The 17,999-nt window shown below is 41.8% G+C and overlaps 1 protein-coding gene across 1 annotated transcript in view; it reads left to right on the forward strand.

The window, feature by feature from the left end:
* The window catches only part of FER1L6 (fer-1 like family member 6), a 101,898-nt gene extending 100,122 nt beyond the window's left edge, over positions 1-1,776 (forward strand). Inside the window, exon 41 of the mRNA XM_074353023.1 lies at positions 733-1,776. Within this exon, the coding sequence (XP_074209124.1) occupies positions 733-916 (184 nt within the window). The 3' untranslated portion in view covers positions 917-1,776. The remainder of the gene's footprint in view (positions 1-732) is intronic.
* The last annotated feature ends 16,223 nt before the right edge of the window (positions 1,777-17,999 follow it).

Raw genomic sequence — 17,999 nt, forward strand, 5'->3', positions numbered from 1 at the left:
CTATTCAAGTTAATCCATGGTTATATATCAGTTGAAAAGTAGACATATATAGATATGAAATATGTACACAAACCCTTTCAAATTATGTTAATCTTATGCCTCCCTGGATCCCAAGTGTCTCATATGAGTGAGTGGCCCTTCTCTGTACTTCCCTTTCATCTGTCATAATTTTAGGAACATAATGGGTGCTTCATTAATTCAAAATTTATTAAGCTGCTGCAATGTGTACCTCAGAAAAAAAAAAACACCCAAGAAATATAAGACATAAATTCTGCCTTCCAGAAGCTTTCAGTTTAGGGAGAACACACAGACTCATAAAATAATTATCAGAGTGTGGAAGACAAATATGGTAGGTTCAGAAAGGAGTTAAGTCAAGCGATCGGTGAGATAGGAATTAAGAAGAGGGGAATCGTTACAAACTGGGGTGATCAGCACCGGCTTCATGGAAGTGACGGGGCTTGAGCCAGACAGGGTTCGACAGACAGAGGGCCCTCAGACCTCTGGCTGGGTTCTAACTAGACTCTCGCCCTCCTCCAGACCAACCTTTAAAATGATGAGAAATCATCACCACCCACAGTGTTAGCCTGCTTCTGCTTCAAGGCACCTCCCATTCCCAGGCCTCTCTTTGTGGCCTCCCAGAAAGCGGGCGTCGGAAGTACTTCTTGAGGTCTTGAGATTCCTATGTATTGACAACACAGCCCCTCCCATGTTCTTCTCTCGCTTCCTCCTCAGCCGCCCGGACACCTCCTTCTCCTGGTTCTTGAGCCCCTTCAAGTGCCTATACCACCTTATCTGGAGGAATTACAAGAAGTACATCATCATCGGTTTCATTCTGATCATCCTCATCATCTTCCTGGTCCTCTTCATCTATACCTTGCCTGGAGCCATCAGCCGCAGGATCGTCGTGGGCTCATAGAGAGATGGGAAAGGAGCAGTCCCTTTCTACTCCAACCTCTGCCACCATCTTTCCAATTTAAAAGCCTTAAGTCATGTTTTTTCCCCACAGGCAGCATAAAATCATGGTTCCTTCATCCCAGAGTAATCAATGGTGACCTCAAATTAACCCAGATGAATGTTTTCTTTATGTAATTGGTTTTATTCTGAGAAGTTTAATTCTGGGTCTCAGATTTTATTAGAATTACTCTCCTTTAAATAAAATTTTTACTGCAAATAGACTGAAAATATTTTAGCAAGTTACTAGATATTTAACCTGTGCCATATATGTAAACCTTGTTTGATCCTTACACTTTACGGAACACATTCACTTATTCAGGCTGAGAAACTGGCTTGGAGAAAATTTTATATAAATTACCTAAAATACTTGATTGTTTAAATTTCCATCTAGAGATGAGAGGTTGCTGGCTTTCCATTAAAATAAATGCTTGTAGAATGTGCTCAGTAGCAGTAGTGAGTTCTGGAGAAATCCCTTGGAATTTATGCTCTATGGCAATTTCCAAGTGGGGATTTTAGGAATATGAAATATGATTTTGTGTATGGGATAGGGAGCCCCATGGTACTAGTAATAATTCTCTTTAGCCAGATATATAGTCTCCACCAAATATGGTGCTCCCCAGACCGTGACAGGAATAACCATCCTTGGCTTAGTCTCACCATCATATGTGGTAGGTTCAGTCATGACTCTCAAGCATAAATTAATTTCAAAAGCAGTCTTAGAAACAATCTCCTGGATTTCCAGTCGAAATGGCGGAGTAGTAGGACCATGAGTTCACCTCTCCTCATGACTACAATAAAACCACAACTGGCTGCTAAACAACCATTGGAGAAAAAGACGAACCTAGCAAAAAAAGATCTTCTTCAACTGGAAATATAAAGAGGCAACCACAGCAGGACAGTAGAAGGGGCGTGCTCATGATATAATTGGGCCCCATGCCCCCCCCCCCCCCCCCGGTTGGCAACCCACAAGCTGAAGAATAATTAAGGTGCAGAGGCCCTCCCACAGGAGTGAGAGTTCCAAGTTCCACATCAGGCTCCCCAACTCAGGGTTCTGAAATTGAGAGGAGGAGACCTGAGAACATCTGGTGTTGAAGGCTAGCTAGCCTTAATTCCAGGAGCCCCATGGAACTGGGGGAAATAGAGACTTCACTCTCTTGGGAAGCACACACAGAATCTCGCACACACTGGGTCCAAGGGCAGAGGCAGTGATTTCATAGGAACCTAGGCCAGACCTGCCTGCTGGTTTTGGAAGGTCTCCTAGGATGGTGGGGGGTGGCTGTGGCTCACCCTGTGGACACAAAAGCTGGTGGCAGACATTTGGGGAGAGTTCATGTACACAAACTTTCCTGGAGGCTGACAAGTTGCTTGGGTTATTAGCCCCACCCAACAGCCTGGAGGCTTACATGCTGGGAAGCCTCAGGCCAAACAACATACTGAGTGGGAATGCAGCCCCACCCATCAGCAGACTTCCTGAGCCACCTCTAGACACAGCCCTAGGCATGGCCTATAAAGCATTCCATCCAAAAGCAACAGAACACACATTCTTCTCTAGTGCACACAAAACATTGTCCAGAATCAAACACATGCTGGCTCACGGAGCAAGCCTCAGTAAATTTTAAAAAATTGAAATCACACCAAGCATCTTTTCCGACCACAACACTATGAGGTTAGAAATCAACTACAAGAAAAAAACTGCAAAAACTGCAAATACATGGAGACTAAACAATATGCCACTAAACAACCAATGGATCACTGAGAAATCAAAGAGAAAGTTAAAAAATACTTTGAGACAAATGAAAATGAAAACACAAAACCTCTGGGATGCAGTAAAAGCAGTTCCAAGAGGGAAGTTTACAGTGATACAAGCCTACCTCAGGAAACAAGAAAAATCTCAAATAAGCAACCTAACCTTACACCTAAAGCAGCTAAAGAAAGAACAAACCAACTGAAAAGTTGGTAGAAGAAAAAAAATAAAGATTAGAGCAGAAACAAATGAAATAGAGACTAAAAAAAAAAAAAAAAATCAATGAAACTAAAAGCTAGTTCTTTGAAAAGATAAACAAAATTGATAAACTTTTGGTCAGACTCATCAAGAAAAAAAGGGAGAGGGCCCAAATTAATATAATCAGAAATAAAAAAGAAGTTACAACCGACACCACAGAAATACAAGGGGTCATAGAGGCTACTATGAGCAACTATACGCCAAAAGGACAACCTAGGAGAAGTGGACAATTTCTTAGAAAGGTACAGCTTGCCAAGACTGAATCAGGAAGAAAGAGAAAATAAGAATAGACCAATTACCAGTACTGAAACTAAATCAGTAATTTTAAAACTCCCAATAATGAATATATGCATGTATATGCAAGACTGGGGCATTGTGCTGTACACCAGAAACTGACACATTGCAACTGACTGTACTTCAATTAAAAAAAAAAAAAAAAAGAAAAAGAAAATAAAAATAAAAACTCCCAGCAATCTAAAATCCAGGACCAGATGGCTTCACAGGGGAATTCTACTAAACATTTAGAAAAGAGTTAGCATCTATTCTTCTGAAATTATTCAAAAAAATTGCAGAGACAGGAACATTTCCTAACCCATTTTATGAGGCCACCATCACCCTCATACCAAAACAAAGATAGCACAAAAAAGGAAAATTACAGACCAATATCACTTATGAATATAGATGCAAAAATCCTCAACAAAATACTAGCAAATCAACTCCAACAATGCATTAAAAGGATCGTACACCATGATCAAGTGGGATTTATCCCAGGGATACAAGGATTTTTCAATATCTGCAAATCAAAACAACGTGATACATGTTAACAAACTGAATAATAAAAACCATATGATTATCTCAATAGATGCAGAAAAAGCTTTTGATAATATTCAACAGCCTTTTATGATAAAAACTCTCCAGAAAGTAGGCATAGAGTGAACGTACCTCAACAAAATAAAGGTCGTGTATGAAAAGCCCACAGAATACATCACACTCAATGGGAAAACCTGAAAGCATTTCCTGTAAGATCAGGAACAAGGCAAGGATGCCCACTCTCACCACTTTAATTCAGCATAGTTTTGGAAGTCCTAGGCATAGCAATCAGAGAAGAAATAAAGGGAATCCAAATCAGAAAAGAAGTAAAACTGTCATTGTTCACAGATGACATGATATTATACATAGAAAACCCTAAAGAAGCAATCAGAAAACTACTAGAGCTCATCAATGAGTTTGGTAAAGTTGCAGGATACAAAATTAATATACAGAAATCAGTTGCATATCTATACACTAACAATGAAATAGCAGAAAAAAGAAATTAGTTAAATAATACCATTTACCATCTCACCAAAAAGAATAAAATACCTACGAATAAACCTACCCAAGGAGGCAAAGAACCTGTACTTTGAAAACTGTAAGATACTGATGAAAGAAACTGAAGACAACATAAACAGGTGGAAAGATACACTGTGTTCTTGGATCGGAAGAATAAATATTGTTAAAATGGTCATACTACCCAAGGCAATAACAGGTTCAATGCAATCCATATCAAATTACCAATGACATTTTTCACAGAGCTGGAACAAACAAACCAAAAAAAACCTTAAAATTTGTATGGAAACACAAAAAACCCCAAATAGCCAAAATAGTCTTGAAGAAGGAGAACAGAGCTAGGGCAATCACACTCCCTGACTTCAGACTATACTACAAAGCTACAGTATGGTACTGGCACAAAAACCAGACACATAGATCAATGGAACAGGATAGAAAGTCCAGAAATAGGCCCACACACTTATGGTCAATTAATCTATGACGAAGGAGGCAAGAATATACAATGGAGAAAAGACAGTCTCTTCAATAAGTGGTGCTGGGAAAACTGGGCAGCTACCTGTAAAAGAATGAAGTTAGAACATTCTCTAACACTATATACAAAAATAAACTCAAAATGGATTAAAGACCTAAATGTAAGGCCAAATACTATAAAACTAGAGAAAAACATAGGCAGAATACTCTTTGACATGAATCACAGCAATCTTTTTTTTTTCAAACCAGCTCCTAGAGTAATGAAAATAAAAGCAAAAGTAAACAAATGGGACCTAATAAACTTAAAAGCTTTTGCACAGCTAAGGATACCATCAGCAAAACAAAAAGACAACATATGGAGTGGGATAAAATAATTGCAAATAATGCAATTGACAAGGGACGGATTTCCAAAATATACAAACAACTCATATAACTTAATATCAAAGAAACAAGCAACGCAATTAAAAAATGGGCAGAAGACCTAAACAGACATCTCTCCAAAGAAGACATCCAGATAACCAACAAGCACATGAAAAGATGCTCAACATCACTAATTGCTAGAGAAATGCAAATCAAAACTACAATGAGGTATCACCTACAGCAGTCAGAATGGCCATCATTCAAAAGTCCACAAATGATAAATGACAGAGAGGATGTGGAGCAAAAGGAACCCACCTACACTATTAATGTGAATGTAAATTGGTGCAGTTACTATGGAGGACAGTATGGAGGTTCCTTAAAAAAACAAAAATAAATTTACCATATGAAACAGCACCCCCACTCCTGGGCATATATCTGGAGAAAAATATAATTCAAAAAGACACATGCACCCCAATGTTCACAGTAACACTACTTACAATAGCCAAGACACGGAAACAACCTAAATGTCCATCGACAGATGACTGGATAAAGAAGTTGTGGTATACGTATATATATATATATATATATATACATACATACATACATACAGTAGAATACTACTTAGCCATAAAAAATAAAATAATGCCATTGGCAGCAACATGGATGGACCTGGAGATCATCATTCTAAGTGATGTAAGCCAGAAAGAGAAAGAAAAATACCATATGATATCGCTTATACGTGGAATCTTCTGGCCATAGATGTTCACACCCTAGTAACCATATCCTCTGTTTTCTTGAAGTGCTGAAAAGAGCACTGACAGCATTGACAATGTTTCCCAGTGTGATTAGTTACATAAACTGTGGTCCATTTTCACCGTAGAATAACACAGCCACCAATAATGATGTAGTTAAAATTACTTGATGGCATGGGATATATACATTGAGTACATTGCAAGTAAAATAAAGAAAACTGTATATAGCATGATTTAAAAAGAAAAGAATGTATATATATATATGATACACACACACATAAATAAAATGTCTGGAGGAAATGTCAAAATGTTAACAGTGATTATCTTTAAGTAACAGTATCTTTTCTTTCCCTTGTTTTTCTAGCTCTTCTAAAACTTGTAAAATATGTATTATTTTGAATGTTAAAAGTTTAATAAGCAAATATAAATGTGTTTATTTTAAAATATTTGAGTGTCTCTTACGTGCTGGGCAGTGGGGATACAACAGAGTAAGACAAACAGCCCTTGTCACCATGGATTCTGCATTTCAGTAGCTCCTCAAGATACCATTCTATCTTCAAATTATGGCTCATCCAAGAAGAGCACTGAGTAAGGAATTTGTTTCATGGATGAGGTTTAAGAAAAAGCATGACATATATTTGTGGTGATGTTGAAAAGGAAAAGAACAGCAAGCATTATTTTAGGACAGATTTGGAAGTAAGGTATTATATTTTCTGCTGGATTCAGGACAATAAAATGACACGTCGGCTCTTGACAAAACAACACACACTGTTCAAATCCACAATAAAAACCAAGCTAAAAATGGAAAATCCCTCTAAGTCAAACAGAGCTCATCAAGTTTTCCTTGATGTCAAAAGACCCTGGCATGTTGAAGAGCCTTTAGCAGAAGTATTTGAAACACTTTCAGATCAGCTGGCATCATAAGAAGTGGTAAGCAAGGATAATTTTGGAATCAGCTATGTCTGGTGTTCTATACATAGGTTATTGCTTATGGCCCATCTTGTGTTTAAAAAAAAAAAGTAAAATAATGTGCTAGACCTAGTTGTGCAGCCCTGGCCTTAAAGATATTACAGCTTAAGAATTAAAAAAAAAAAAAAAACTTAGAGCAGAAAACGTGTTTCCCAAGTAGTTGTCATGATTCCCTATTTGTGTTCTTAAATGGGATTAATTTAAATCTATTCACTTGAAACAAATTTCTACTGTATAGCACAGGGAACTATATTCAATATCTTGTACTAACCTATAATGAAAAAGAATATGAAAAGGAATAATGTATGTATATGTATGACTGAAACATGCTGTACACTGGAAATTGATATATTGTAAACTGACTATACTTCAATAAAAAATAAAAATCTATTCCTTTGACAGATTAAAGTTGTTCTTACTGCTTAAATATTGTTCAGACTGGTTTTGCTTATTTATTTTAATAACATTTGAATCCTTTCCCTCAAACTAACCAAGCAAAACATAGTTAATATCAACACCACCACCAAACAACCTACAGGATACAATATCCAATTCTGTGTCTAGTAGTTGAAACATTTGATAACTTTCTAATGGTCTTTTCCCTCAAAAGACACATAAATGGAAATTGGGATTGACTTCACAGCTGGGGCTAGTCAGTGTTTATTCTTTCAACAGATAATTATTGAGTTTCTTCCTTGCTCCAACTGCTGAGATCAACTCCAGGAACTCAAAAGTACACAATCAGATAAAGTAAATCGCTGCTCAAATGAAGCATAGAGTTTGAAAGACAGAAGATATTAATCAAATCATCATGCACAGATAATTACAGACTGGTTGACTGAACAGGGGCAAAGTACTGGGAGCAGAAAGAGCACCTCCAGGAGGACCCATTCCCAGTCTGGCGATCAGGAAGGCTTCCTGGGGAAGTAATGACAGAAGGAAGATGAACGATAAGGAATAAAGTTGGAGAAGAAGAAGACCACTCTAGGCAGAGAAGGTAGCAGGTGCAAAGGCCCTGAGGTGGGAGGGAGCAAGGCACATGGAGGGGTCTGAAGGACGGTGGGTATCAAGTGAGAGGCAGAGGATTCTCAGATGGGGCTGGAAAGCCATGTAATGGCCACATCCTGAAAGGTTCAGTCTTTATTTTAAAGGCAGTGGATAGCAAAGGATTTTTAAGAGGTAGAGAGGAATGATTAGATTTTTATTCCATGCGGAGAACAGATTGGAGGTACTGTAGTCCTCCCCACAAGAGAGGATAGTTGCTTTCACTCAGTAATGGTGGCAGAGGAGGAAAGTGGAGGGATCGGAGATGATCTCTTTAAGATTCCAGGGTGGTCTAATGGGGAATTGGGGGTCTGGTATTGACTCTGCTTCATACAAGCTGTGTGACCTAAGGCAACTAACTTTACATGTCTGATCTATACTTCCCTTGTCTATTCTATAAGGAGGTTCATACACATGGTGATGAGAAGTCCATGGCATTTTCTGGTGCAAAGCTAGTGTCGATGGGTCTGTAGCGTAGAGAGGGACAAATTGAACACAGATTATGAATGGCTTTGAATGTCAAACTAAGAAGGTTGGACTTTATGCAGCAGGAAGTGGGGATCCCCAGAAGGGTTTAAGCAGAGAAGTGACAAGAACCTGTCTGTGTACTAGAGAAGTTCTTCTTCCTCTAGTGCAAGATGGATGGGCAAAGATGAGATCCAGAGGCAGAGGGACATCTTAGGAAGCAGTAGCCGAAACCCAGGTGGGAGATGAGAACCTGTGTCAGGGGAGCACGGGCATGTAGAGGAAGAGCCAGATTCCGGAACGTTGGTGAGGTTCCCCAGCCACCCCAGCCTCCATCCCTGGTACCCCAGATGCCTACCAGAGGACAGGGAGTGGGAATCCTGGCTGCATCTTTTCTATCTGGGCGGGTCACTTAATCTCTCAGAGTCTCAGCTCTCTCATCTGATAAAAAGGTATTATTCCCTACTTGGCACGAGTTGTAAAGATTGGAAAAAAGTGAAAGTGTCTAGCATGCGCCTGGCATGAAGCCAGTCCTCGAAGGACAGTAGCTAGGGTCACAAGGATCATTCCTACAGGTGGAGTCGACAGGAGTCTAGTTGATCTGGAAGTGAGGAAAGAGGATCAGACCTATGTTTCAGAACCGCTCTGGCACATGGACTAAGGAACTTTCAAACAGTAATACTCCCAAGTGTATATATTTTACATTGATTCTATAACAGATTACAACAAACCCTGTGGATTAAAACAATTCAGTTTCATCATATAGTTCTGTAGGTCAGAAGTCCAACACGGACCTCACTGAGCTAAAATCAAGATGTCAGAGACATCCTGGAGGCCCTGGGGGAGAATCTGGTTTCATGCCTTTTCCAGCTTCTAGAGGCTACCTGCATCCCTTAGCTTGTGCCCCATTCCTCCATCTTCAAAGTCCCTTTGTGCCTTTCTTCTGTAGTCACTTCTCCCTCTGACTATAGCCAGAAACGTTCTGGCTTCTAAGGACCCAGGTGATTACACTGGACCCACCCAGATAATCCTTAACTTAATCACAGCTGCAAAGATCCTATTGCCATGTGAAGTAATATATTCACAGGTTCCGGGGAATTGGACATGGACTTTTTTTTTTTTTTTTTTTTTTTTAGCAGAGAGCAGCATTTTTCTGTCTACCACAGAGTTTCACCCTGGTACTTTCATTCAGCCCTATTTGAAAACAACTTCAGTAGAGCTTTGAAATTTGGTGGGATGATTATGGTGTATGAAAGAAGGAGGTGCCACAGACACTATTCTCTCTGGAACAAGATGTTTCCTTTTGTTGTTCAGCCTCTCAAGTGACAACTGGCTCAGGAAAAAAATGAAGGATCCATTCCATCATTCCCTGACTCATTGAAATCCCCTCAAGCACAGCAAATGAGGCATGTTTGGAGCTGGTTATGCAAGGACCCTGCCATTTCCTCTCACATCTCTGCCTCAGGAGTTTCCAAATAAGCCTCTTAAGTGCAGCTTTCTTTTAACACAGCAGAAGTTCCTTCCAAATCATGAGAAAAACCTGTGTCTCTGCTCGCTCTAGTTTATAAAGGGCAATTTGAGAAAAAAGGACTCTACTTTTCACTGAATTGTGCTAGTGGAAAGGACAATGGGCTTTGGAGACTGAGACAATAACGCTGAAACTGGGGCACAGACACTAGCTGTGTGACCTTGAGCAAGTTACTCAACAGCTCTGAATCTTATCTTTCTGATGTGTAAAATGAAGATAATACCCATCTTATAGGATTGTCTGTGTTTGGGTATTTGTGATGGTGGGTCCTCCACTAGGGGTAGAGGTGGAGGATTATAAAGTGTCTAATATACTATCTTCTATACCATAGTATCCAAATTAATGATCACTTATTATTTAAGTAACAAATAACTAATATATGCTGAATGCTGTTATAGATTATGAATACATACATCTTCTCACTGATTCTCCCAACAGCCCTATATTGTACATAAGGAAACAGCCTCAGGGACTTCCAAGATAGCCCAGCTCACTTGTAACAGATCTAGGATCCAAGCCCAGACCCCTGTCTCCTGCACCACACCTGCCCTCCTTTATAAGAAGCTGCCTAATGAGTGATTGAAGTGGGCAGGGCGGCCTCCAGTCAGAAAATTCCTCAGTGATTTTTTTTAAGGTCTTTCCATGTCCTAGAGGTTCATCCAGAACCCCTGAAACCTTTCACACATGTTTCACACAACGACATGGATGCATGTTTGAGCCTCTCGTTTTACTTGGACCACTACATTTGGTTAGAGGATGCAGTCGGCGTCTCTCATCCATGCTCCCCTCAGATCTTTTCAATATACTTTTCTTATTTGGCTGCTCCTTACAGTAAAAATCCCTCCCTACTCAACGCAGAAAACAACTTCTTGAGTGCAGACATTTAACTGAACTCTTTATAAGTCAGGCATAGAACTTAGATTTGGAAAGTATGCAAAGTAACAGGCAGGGTAGAAGGCACTCAGTCATCCCAGAAACTGCTAGCTACTTACCAAATATCCGTTTTCTCCTTCCTGCTGGGTAACGGAAGCCCGGGGGTACTGGGGGCGGCCGCAATGTGCTGAGGTCAAAGAGCGTGTCTTTCGGTCTCTTGCTATTGGTTGGTTTTATTGTGAGCGTAGCTCAGTGGGTAGGGCTTACAGGAAGTCTCACTAAAGGGGATTCACTCAGCTGACAGAACTTCCGTGCCTTTTCCTCTTCCACCTTTATCCCACCTGGACTGTGGGTGTGATGGCTGGGGCCCATCAGTTACCTTGGATCATGAGGTGCTCCTGGCTATGGAAGCCACCACAAAGAATGGTGGGGCAGACAGATAGAAGGGGCATGAACCCTTCCTGATTGTGGAGGCAAACCATTTCTAGATGGACTGTCTCTGGACTTTTCTTCATGAAAACAAAATGAACCTCTCTCTTTCCAAAGCTACAGTTATTTGGGGGTAGTGGCTGTTTCCGTTGTTACATGCAGCTGAACCAAATCCTAACTAATACACAGAAGTTTCCTTGACCTTACCAAAGTGGAGCCAGTTTCTACCAGTCCCTTATCTGAGTCATTTCACACCTCACATCAACAAATGTCCTGGTGTCTAGTCCCTTTGTGAAGACAACTTACCATCCTTCAAGTTGGAGCTAAAACTCATGGGGACTTTCACATTTGAGGCACTCTGCACTTGAGGACCACATCAAGCAGTTAGACTCTCCAGCTGAAGGTTCTCTTTCCTTCCTGAGCATCTCTTACACCTTACCTTTTTTTCCCAAAAAAATTATTTATTTTTAATTTTAGTAAAATATTTATAACCAAAAAAATACCTTTTTAACCATTTTAAGTGTACAAGCTTTTCTTCTACATTTTCTTCTCAGAGTTTTGTAGTTTTGTTCTTACATTTAGGACTCTGATACGTTTTGAGTTAATTTTTGTATATGGTGTAGGGTGAAGCTCTAATTTCATTCTTTGGCATGTGGATATCCAGGTTTCCTAGCACCATTTATTGAAAACTTCCCCTTTTAAATGGTTTTCTGTGCTTCATTAACACATAATGCTCTTTATTGTAGCCAGAATGCTAACTATCTTCATAGATAATCTGCTTTAATTCAAATGATGCCCTATGAAGAGTCTGTGACTGGGATAGGCTAAGATATATTATAGTAGCAAACAACCCCCTGATCTCTGAGGTTGATCCTAAGAATACAGGTTTGGTGTTGGGTCTGAGCAACTCTCCACATGTTGCCCCAGGATCCTAGGCTGCGTTGGTTTTGTGGATCCTCCATGTCAATCATAACTCCTTCACTTGGGGAGTTAGGAAAATAGAGCCGTGAGACTCCAACCCTGCCTTCCACTTGCAAGTAACACAGGACATTTCCACTCACACTTTATTGGTCAAAGTAAGTCACGTGGACATGCCAACTTCAGAGGAGAAGGGAACTATAATCCCCTCCCTGTGCTCAGACGTAGAGGAGAATCAGATGTGGGTGAATAAGAGTAATGCTTTCTGCATGTGGGTATGATTATTTGCAATTTACAGATCAAAAAATTAGGGCTTGGTAGCTAATTACAAGGAAGTTCTGTTTGGTTTTAAACCATCTTCTCTCCTTATTTGCAATACAATAGCTAGTACATTATAGTATTCTGGATACAGGCTGTTCTCCCTAAAGAATGATCTCATACTGTACCAGGCTTGGTGATGTTTATGATGATTGAATGAAACTGCTTGCTAACTGTTAGGCTGAGTGACTTTTAATAAAACAACATAATTCAGATTGTAGTGAATCATCTTTGTGGCTTTCCTGAGCTCCTTCACCAGAACCAGCTCCTAAAAGTCCACCTGGAGCTTTTAAGAAATACCCAAGTGGCCCTTTACTTCTGCTGGCACTCAGGCAGCTCAGCGGGAGTCTTAGCAGTTAAGATCCAGGCATGTAGAGGCAGCAATCATGGCCACTAAGTGGAAGCCAGTTTGCACTGATGTCAATTTTTAAAATAAGCAGCGTCAGGAGTACATGATGTTCTGCTCATTTTGGTCCTCTCCACCTTTCCTTCTGCCAAGCCCCAGGGCACTTTGTTTGTACCCCTCCTATGATCCGGACACAATTTATCTGTCTCCAGAATCAATATGTACTTGTCACCATGCCTTATTCACCTCTGCATACTGAGTTTCCTCAAGTCCTATCAACTGATGGGTAGAAATGTGATTACAGTAATAATAAACCCCAAACTGGGTCTCTCTTGACCCAATTTGATCTATAGGAACTCAGCCTCCTAAAAAGTCTTATTCCCTCATTCAGCCCCAGAAGCTTTTAAATAAAACTTTAAACCAGGCCTAGGACAGTTCAGCCACCATCATTTCACCTCCAGCTACAGGGGCAGGAACAGATAATTGGAGAGAGGCAGAGCCTAGGGTGGCCATGGGACAAGTGTTGTCCAGTGACAGATATTAAGAAGTCTGCTGAAACAAAATGACAACCTATAGAATGGGAGAAAATATTTGCAAGTGATGCAACTAACAGACATTTAATTTCCAGAATACATAAATAGCTCATACAACTTAATAACAAAAAAACCAAACAACCCAATCCAAAAATGAGCAAAGACCTAAACAAGCAATTCTCCAGTAAAGCCACACAAATGGCCAATAGGCACATGAAAAAATCAATATCGCTAATTATCAGAGAAATGCAAATCAAAACTACAATGAGGTATCACCTCACACCAGTCAGAATAGCCATCATTAAAAAGTCAAGAAACAATAAATGTTGGAGAGGGTGTAAAGAAAAGGGAACCCTTCTACACTGTTGGTGAGAATGCAATTTGGTGCAGCCATTATGGGAAACAGTATGGAGATTCCTCAAAAAACTAAAAATAGACTTACTGTCTGATCCAGCAATCCCACTCCTGGGCATATATCCAGAGGGAACTCAAACTCGAAAAGATACATGCACCCCAATGTTCATAGCAGAACTACATACAATAGCCAAGACATGGAAACAACTTAAATATCCAGTGACAGATGACTGGGTAAAGAAGTTGTGGTATATTTACACAATGGAATACTACTCAGCCATAAAAAAATAAAATAATGCCATTTGCAGCAACAAGGATGGATCTGGAGATGGTAATTCTAAGAGAAGTAAGCCAGAAAGGAGAAAGAAAAACACCATATGATATCACTTATATGCAGAATCTAAGAAAAAAGAAAAAAGAAGACACTAATGAACTTATCTACCAAGCAGAAACAGACTCGCAGACATAGTAAACAAACTTATGGTTACCAGGGGAGGGGGGAGAAAGGGGTGGGAAGGAATAAATTGGGAGTTTGAGATTTGCAAATACTACTATATATAAAATAGATTAAAAAACAAATTTCATCTGTTTAGCATAAGAAACTATATTCAATCTTGTAGTAGCCTATAATGAAAATGAGTATATGTATGTATATGTATGACTAAAACATTATGCTGTACACCAGAAATTGACACATGTAAACTCACTATACTTCAATTAAAAAAAAAAATCTGTTAGCTGAGGCTTTTGAACTGCTCTGGTTTACCTGACAAAAGGGATGAGGAGCACAGCTCTTTTCTTTTATCCAATCCCCTGATCCCTTTTTGGAATGTAGATGTGATGCTTGGAGGGGCAGCAGCTGTCTCTCCACATGAGGACTGAAGCCAACACCAATGATAGTGCATCAAGAAGCGTGAAGGAGCTTTTAGCTCAGCAATAGTGCCCTTCAGACTTCCTGTTACAGACTGGAAAACAACCCCTAACCTATTAGTCTGTGGCTTGCAGTCAACAGCAATCCTAAATGACCCACAGTGGCAAGGCACGTGCCCTCAAAATTACAGATGATATTCAATTGCTTTTAAGGAAAAACGTGCCCATCAGAGTGAAAATGGTAGAGGAAAGGCAGAGCAAGAGGCAGGGACTGGCCAGGTTTGGGAGCAGAGGCAAAAGTTCACAAAAAATTTAGACAATGGTAGCTCACGTTTAACCCCCTTCCCTCCATCAGCCTCGAAGACACACAAACAGAGGCTGGAGCAGGGGTGAAGCTAAACCCCTATAAAAACTCAATCATTCAGTGCCTTGCTCAGCTGGTAAATTGACATTTAGTAAGTTAGCTTTCAGCGAATGGATTTTCACAAAGCCTGTAGTTTCAGCTGGAACCACTACACTTCCCGGAGCTGCCTACAATAGCTGAGTGCCCCTCTGTGCCAGAGCTGGGCTGTGGCCAGGCTCAGAGGGGACAGTGCCCCCCCCCCCGCTCACTGTCAATTCCAGGAGGGCTGTGTGGTCCCAAAGCCCTACTGGGATCTCAGCTGAGCAGCTCTCTCTCCTGTTCCCACTCTCTCTGGAGGATTCAGGCATCAGCTGGAGTTGGGCACAGAGTCAGACCCATGGGGAGGTCTGGGCTTCCCTCATATCCAGCCTCCCCTCTGAGGACTGGTGTTTTGACACTGGTCACAGTCTCAGTACCTTCCCCTCCTCGCCCAGGTCTTATACTCTCTCAGGAGGCTCCTTGGTCCTCTGAGGATCAACCTTGTGCAGGTGGGAGCCACAATTTGCCAGACATGCCTGCATATGACTGACCCGCAGCCAAGGCTCAAGCTAAGAACGCAAGTCCCAAGTCCCCAGGGCAGCATCATGCACGTGACAGAAGGTCAGGAGCCACTTGTGGAATAAATGATTATAACAATCATTGCCCTCCGTGGAGGGGCTACCATGTGCCTTGCACTGAGCCGGACTGTTCACTGACTACCTCACTTCCTTGAGGCTACAATGAACTCTTCTTCTAGAAAATAGGAATAAGGGACATAAAATTGACCTTCAAGAATTAAACCGTGAGATAACCCCCTGGAGGAAACTGTTGAGCCTGAGAAATCGGTCAGGCTCAGCTATAGCTCAGAAATGGCTGGGACATCTTTCCTGAAACAAAATAAAAATCTTTATCCAAGGCCTGGTGGTTACATGGTCATAACCACCCGCTTTTGTTTTTATCTGCTCTGAATGGCTTTCTTTGGGGGGATCATCTCTTTCCCACCTTCAGTCCATGAGGTTTTAGGTAGAGGTAACCTTATGCACCTCCTCAGACAGGCATAGCAAACTTAGTCAATAAATATTCAAACCAAAGGGCACAGTGATTCATTCAGAGTGTTTCATGTGACCCAAGCCAAGTGAATAAGAGTCATTCCCATCACTATCACTGATCGGAGGAAAACTACCGTAAGATCCTGCCTGAGGATACACTCAGCCCAGAGGAAAACATCTCAGAGCTGAGAGAGACACAGAGAGGAGAGAACTAGATCCAGCCATGCCTGAAAGCACGCATCTCCCCCTGAGCTTCCCAGTGACTTTAGCCAACATATTTTGTGTTCAGCTAGCCTGAGTTGGCTGGATCTAAAACCTGGTCAGAGTACCCAGAGAGCTCTTTGGGGAGAAGACTTGCTCACTAACTTCATGTATTCTGGTCCCACCGGCAAAGTTTTCTCTATGCTTGACAAAGATCATACAGAAGCTTTGACTTCCCAGTCCTTCATCCCCAAATCCACCCATCTCCCAAATTCCTCATCTAGATAAATAACACTGCCATCTGCAAAAATCCTGAGAGCGTTCATGGATTCTGCTCTTTCCCAAACCCTCCAAACGCTATCAATCAGCAACTCCTGACAATTTGGATAGACCGCCAAGATATACTCACGTCCTCCTACTCTTTTTCAATTCTTCTGCCACCATCATCATTGGCCTAACCTTCCCTGGCTTCCCCCAGGGAAGCCAGGGCAACCTTTTAAATGTGAAGATCAAATCAAGTCACTGCCCTGCTTTGAAACTTTCAGTGACCCCTCCTGGCTCTCGGCTCATGTGCTGGCCCTGCAGCCTCCATGACCTCCACCCCCAGGCCTCTCACCTCCCCACTCAGCTGCTCCAGCCTCACCTGCCTCCTTCCTTCTTCCTCTCCCTGGACCCTCCCCAGAGCCCTGCAGCCCCACAGCCTCTGCCCTCGCAACTTTCCACCCGCTGAAATATTTGTCCCCTGGCACTCCCCATGACTGGCTCGTTCTCCCTTTTCTGGTCTCAGCTTATGCAACACCCCCTCAGAGAGATGCTCTGGTCTTCTTGCTTTGGGCTCCTTTTCCTTCACGAGAACAGCAGCTCCGTGAAGAAAACTGTCACCACCACCCACCCCAGCTCTCTGCCTGGGTCCAGCACTGGATGCAGTCTACTCAGTCTCCACAGCACAGTCCCAGAGACCGGGGGCTGAAACAACAGAAATTTATTTTTCCACTGTTCTGGAGGCCGAGTTCAAGATCAAGGTGTCGGTGGAACTGATTCCCTCTGAGTCCTCCCTCCTTGACTCGGGGATGACTGTCTTCTCCCTGTGTCCCCACATGCTCTTCCCTCTGTGTGTGTCTGTGTCCAAATTTCCTCTTCTCGTAAGGACACCGGTCACACGGATTAAGGCCCACTCTAACGACCCCATCTTAACTCAATAACCTCTGTAAAGTCCCCGTCTCCAAGTTCCATCACACTCTGGGCTACTGGGGGTTAGGACTTCAACATGAATTTTGGGAAGTGACAATTCTGCCCATAACAGGCATAGAATGGGCCCTCGAAAAGTATTTATTTTGTAAATTAGTGAAGTGACCTCATCCCCAGATTAGCCAAAGTTGTCCTTCTCTGCTTTCTACTCTTCACAGTCATCTGTTGGAGCTCTGACCTCCCAGGTGACTGACTTACCTTTGTGCTAAGTGAGCATTCTATTCCAGGCAACAGATCTATTTTTCATTGCAAACGAATAAATCAGAATTCTGGTGTTGGCTTCAGTCTGGTGCACTTGAATCAGCGTGAGACGGCCTCCAAGGTCTCGTTACACCGGCGCTCACAGCAGCATCCTTGGGCCTTCAGAGCGAAGAATCAGGTCCTGGATGTGGCGCAGGGTCTCAGGGTCTGGTTGGATGGTCCTCCTGACTTTGGTTTTAGTCTGTGCCCGCATTTTTATGAGCCTTTTTTTCCCACCCCACACCTCTTGGTTTCTGCCTAAGCAGCAAGCATCCTAGACCACCAAAGCCAAGAGCCCCCGGCCCCAGAGAATCCAGCAGAGCCCGTCTCCAGCAGGCTTCTCAGCCTGCCTGTCCTCAGCGCAGAC

This window comes from Camelus bactrianus, chromosome 25 (genome assembly GCF_048773025.1).
Source record: "Camelus bactrianus isolate YW-2024 breed Bactrian camel chromosome 25, ASM4877302v1, whole genome shotgun sequence".
In the NCBI taxonomy this organism is placed as follows: domain Eukaryota; kingdom Metazoa; phylum Chordata; class Mammalia; order Artiodactyla; family Camelidae; genus Camelus; species Camelus bactrianus.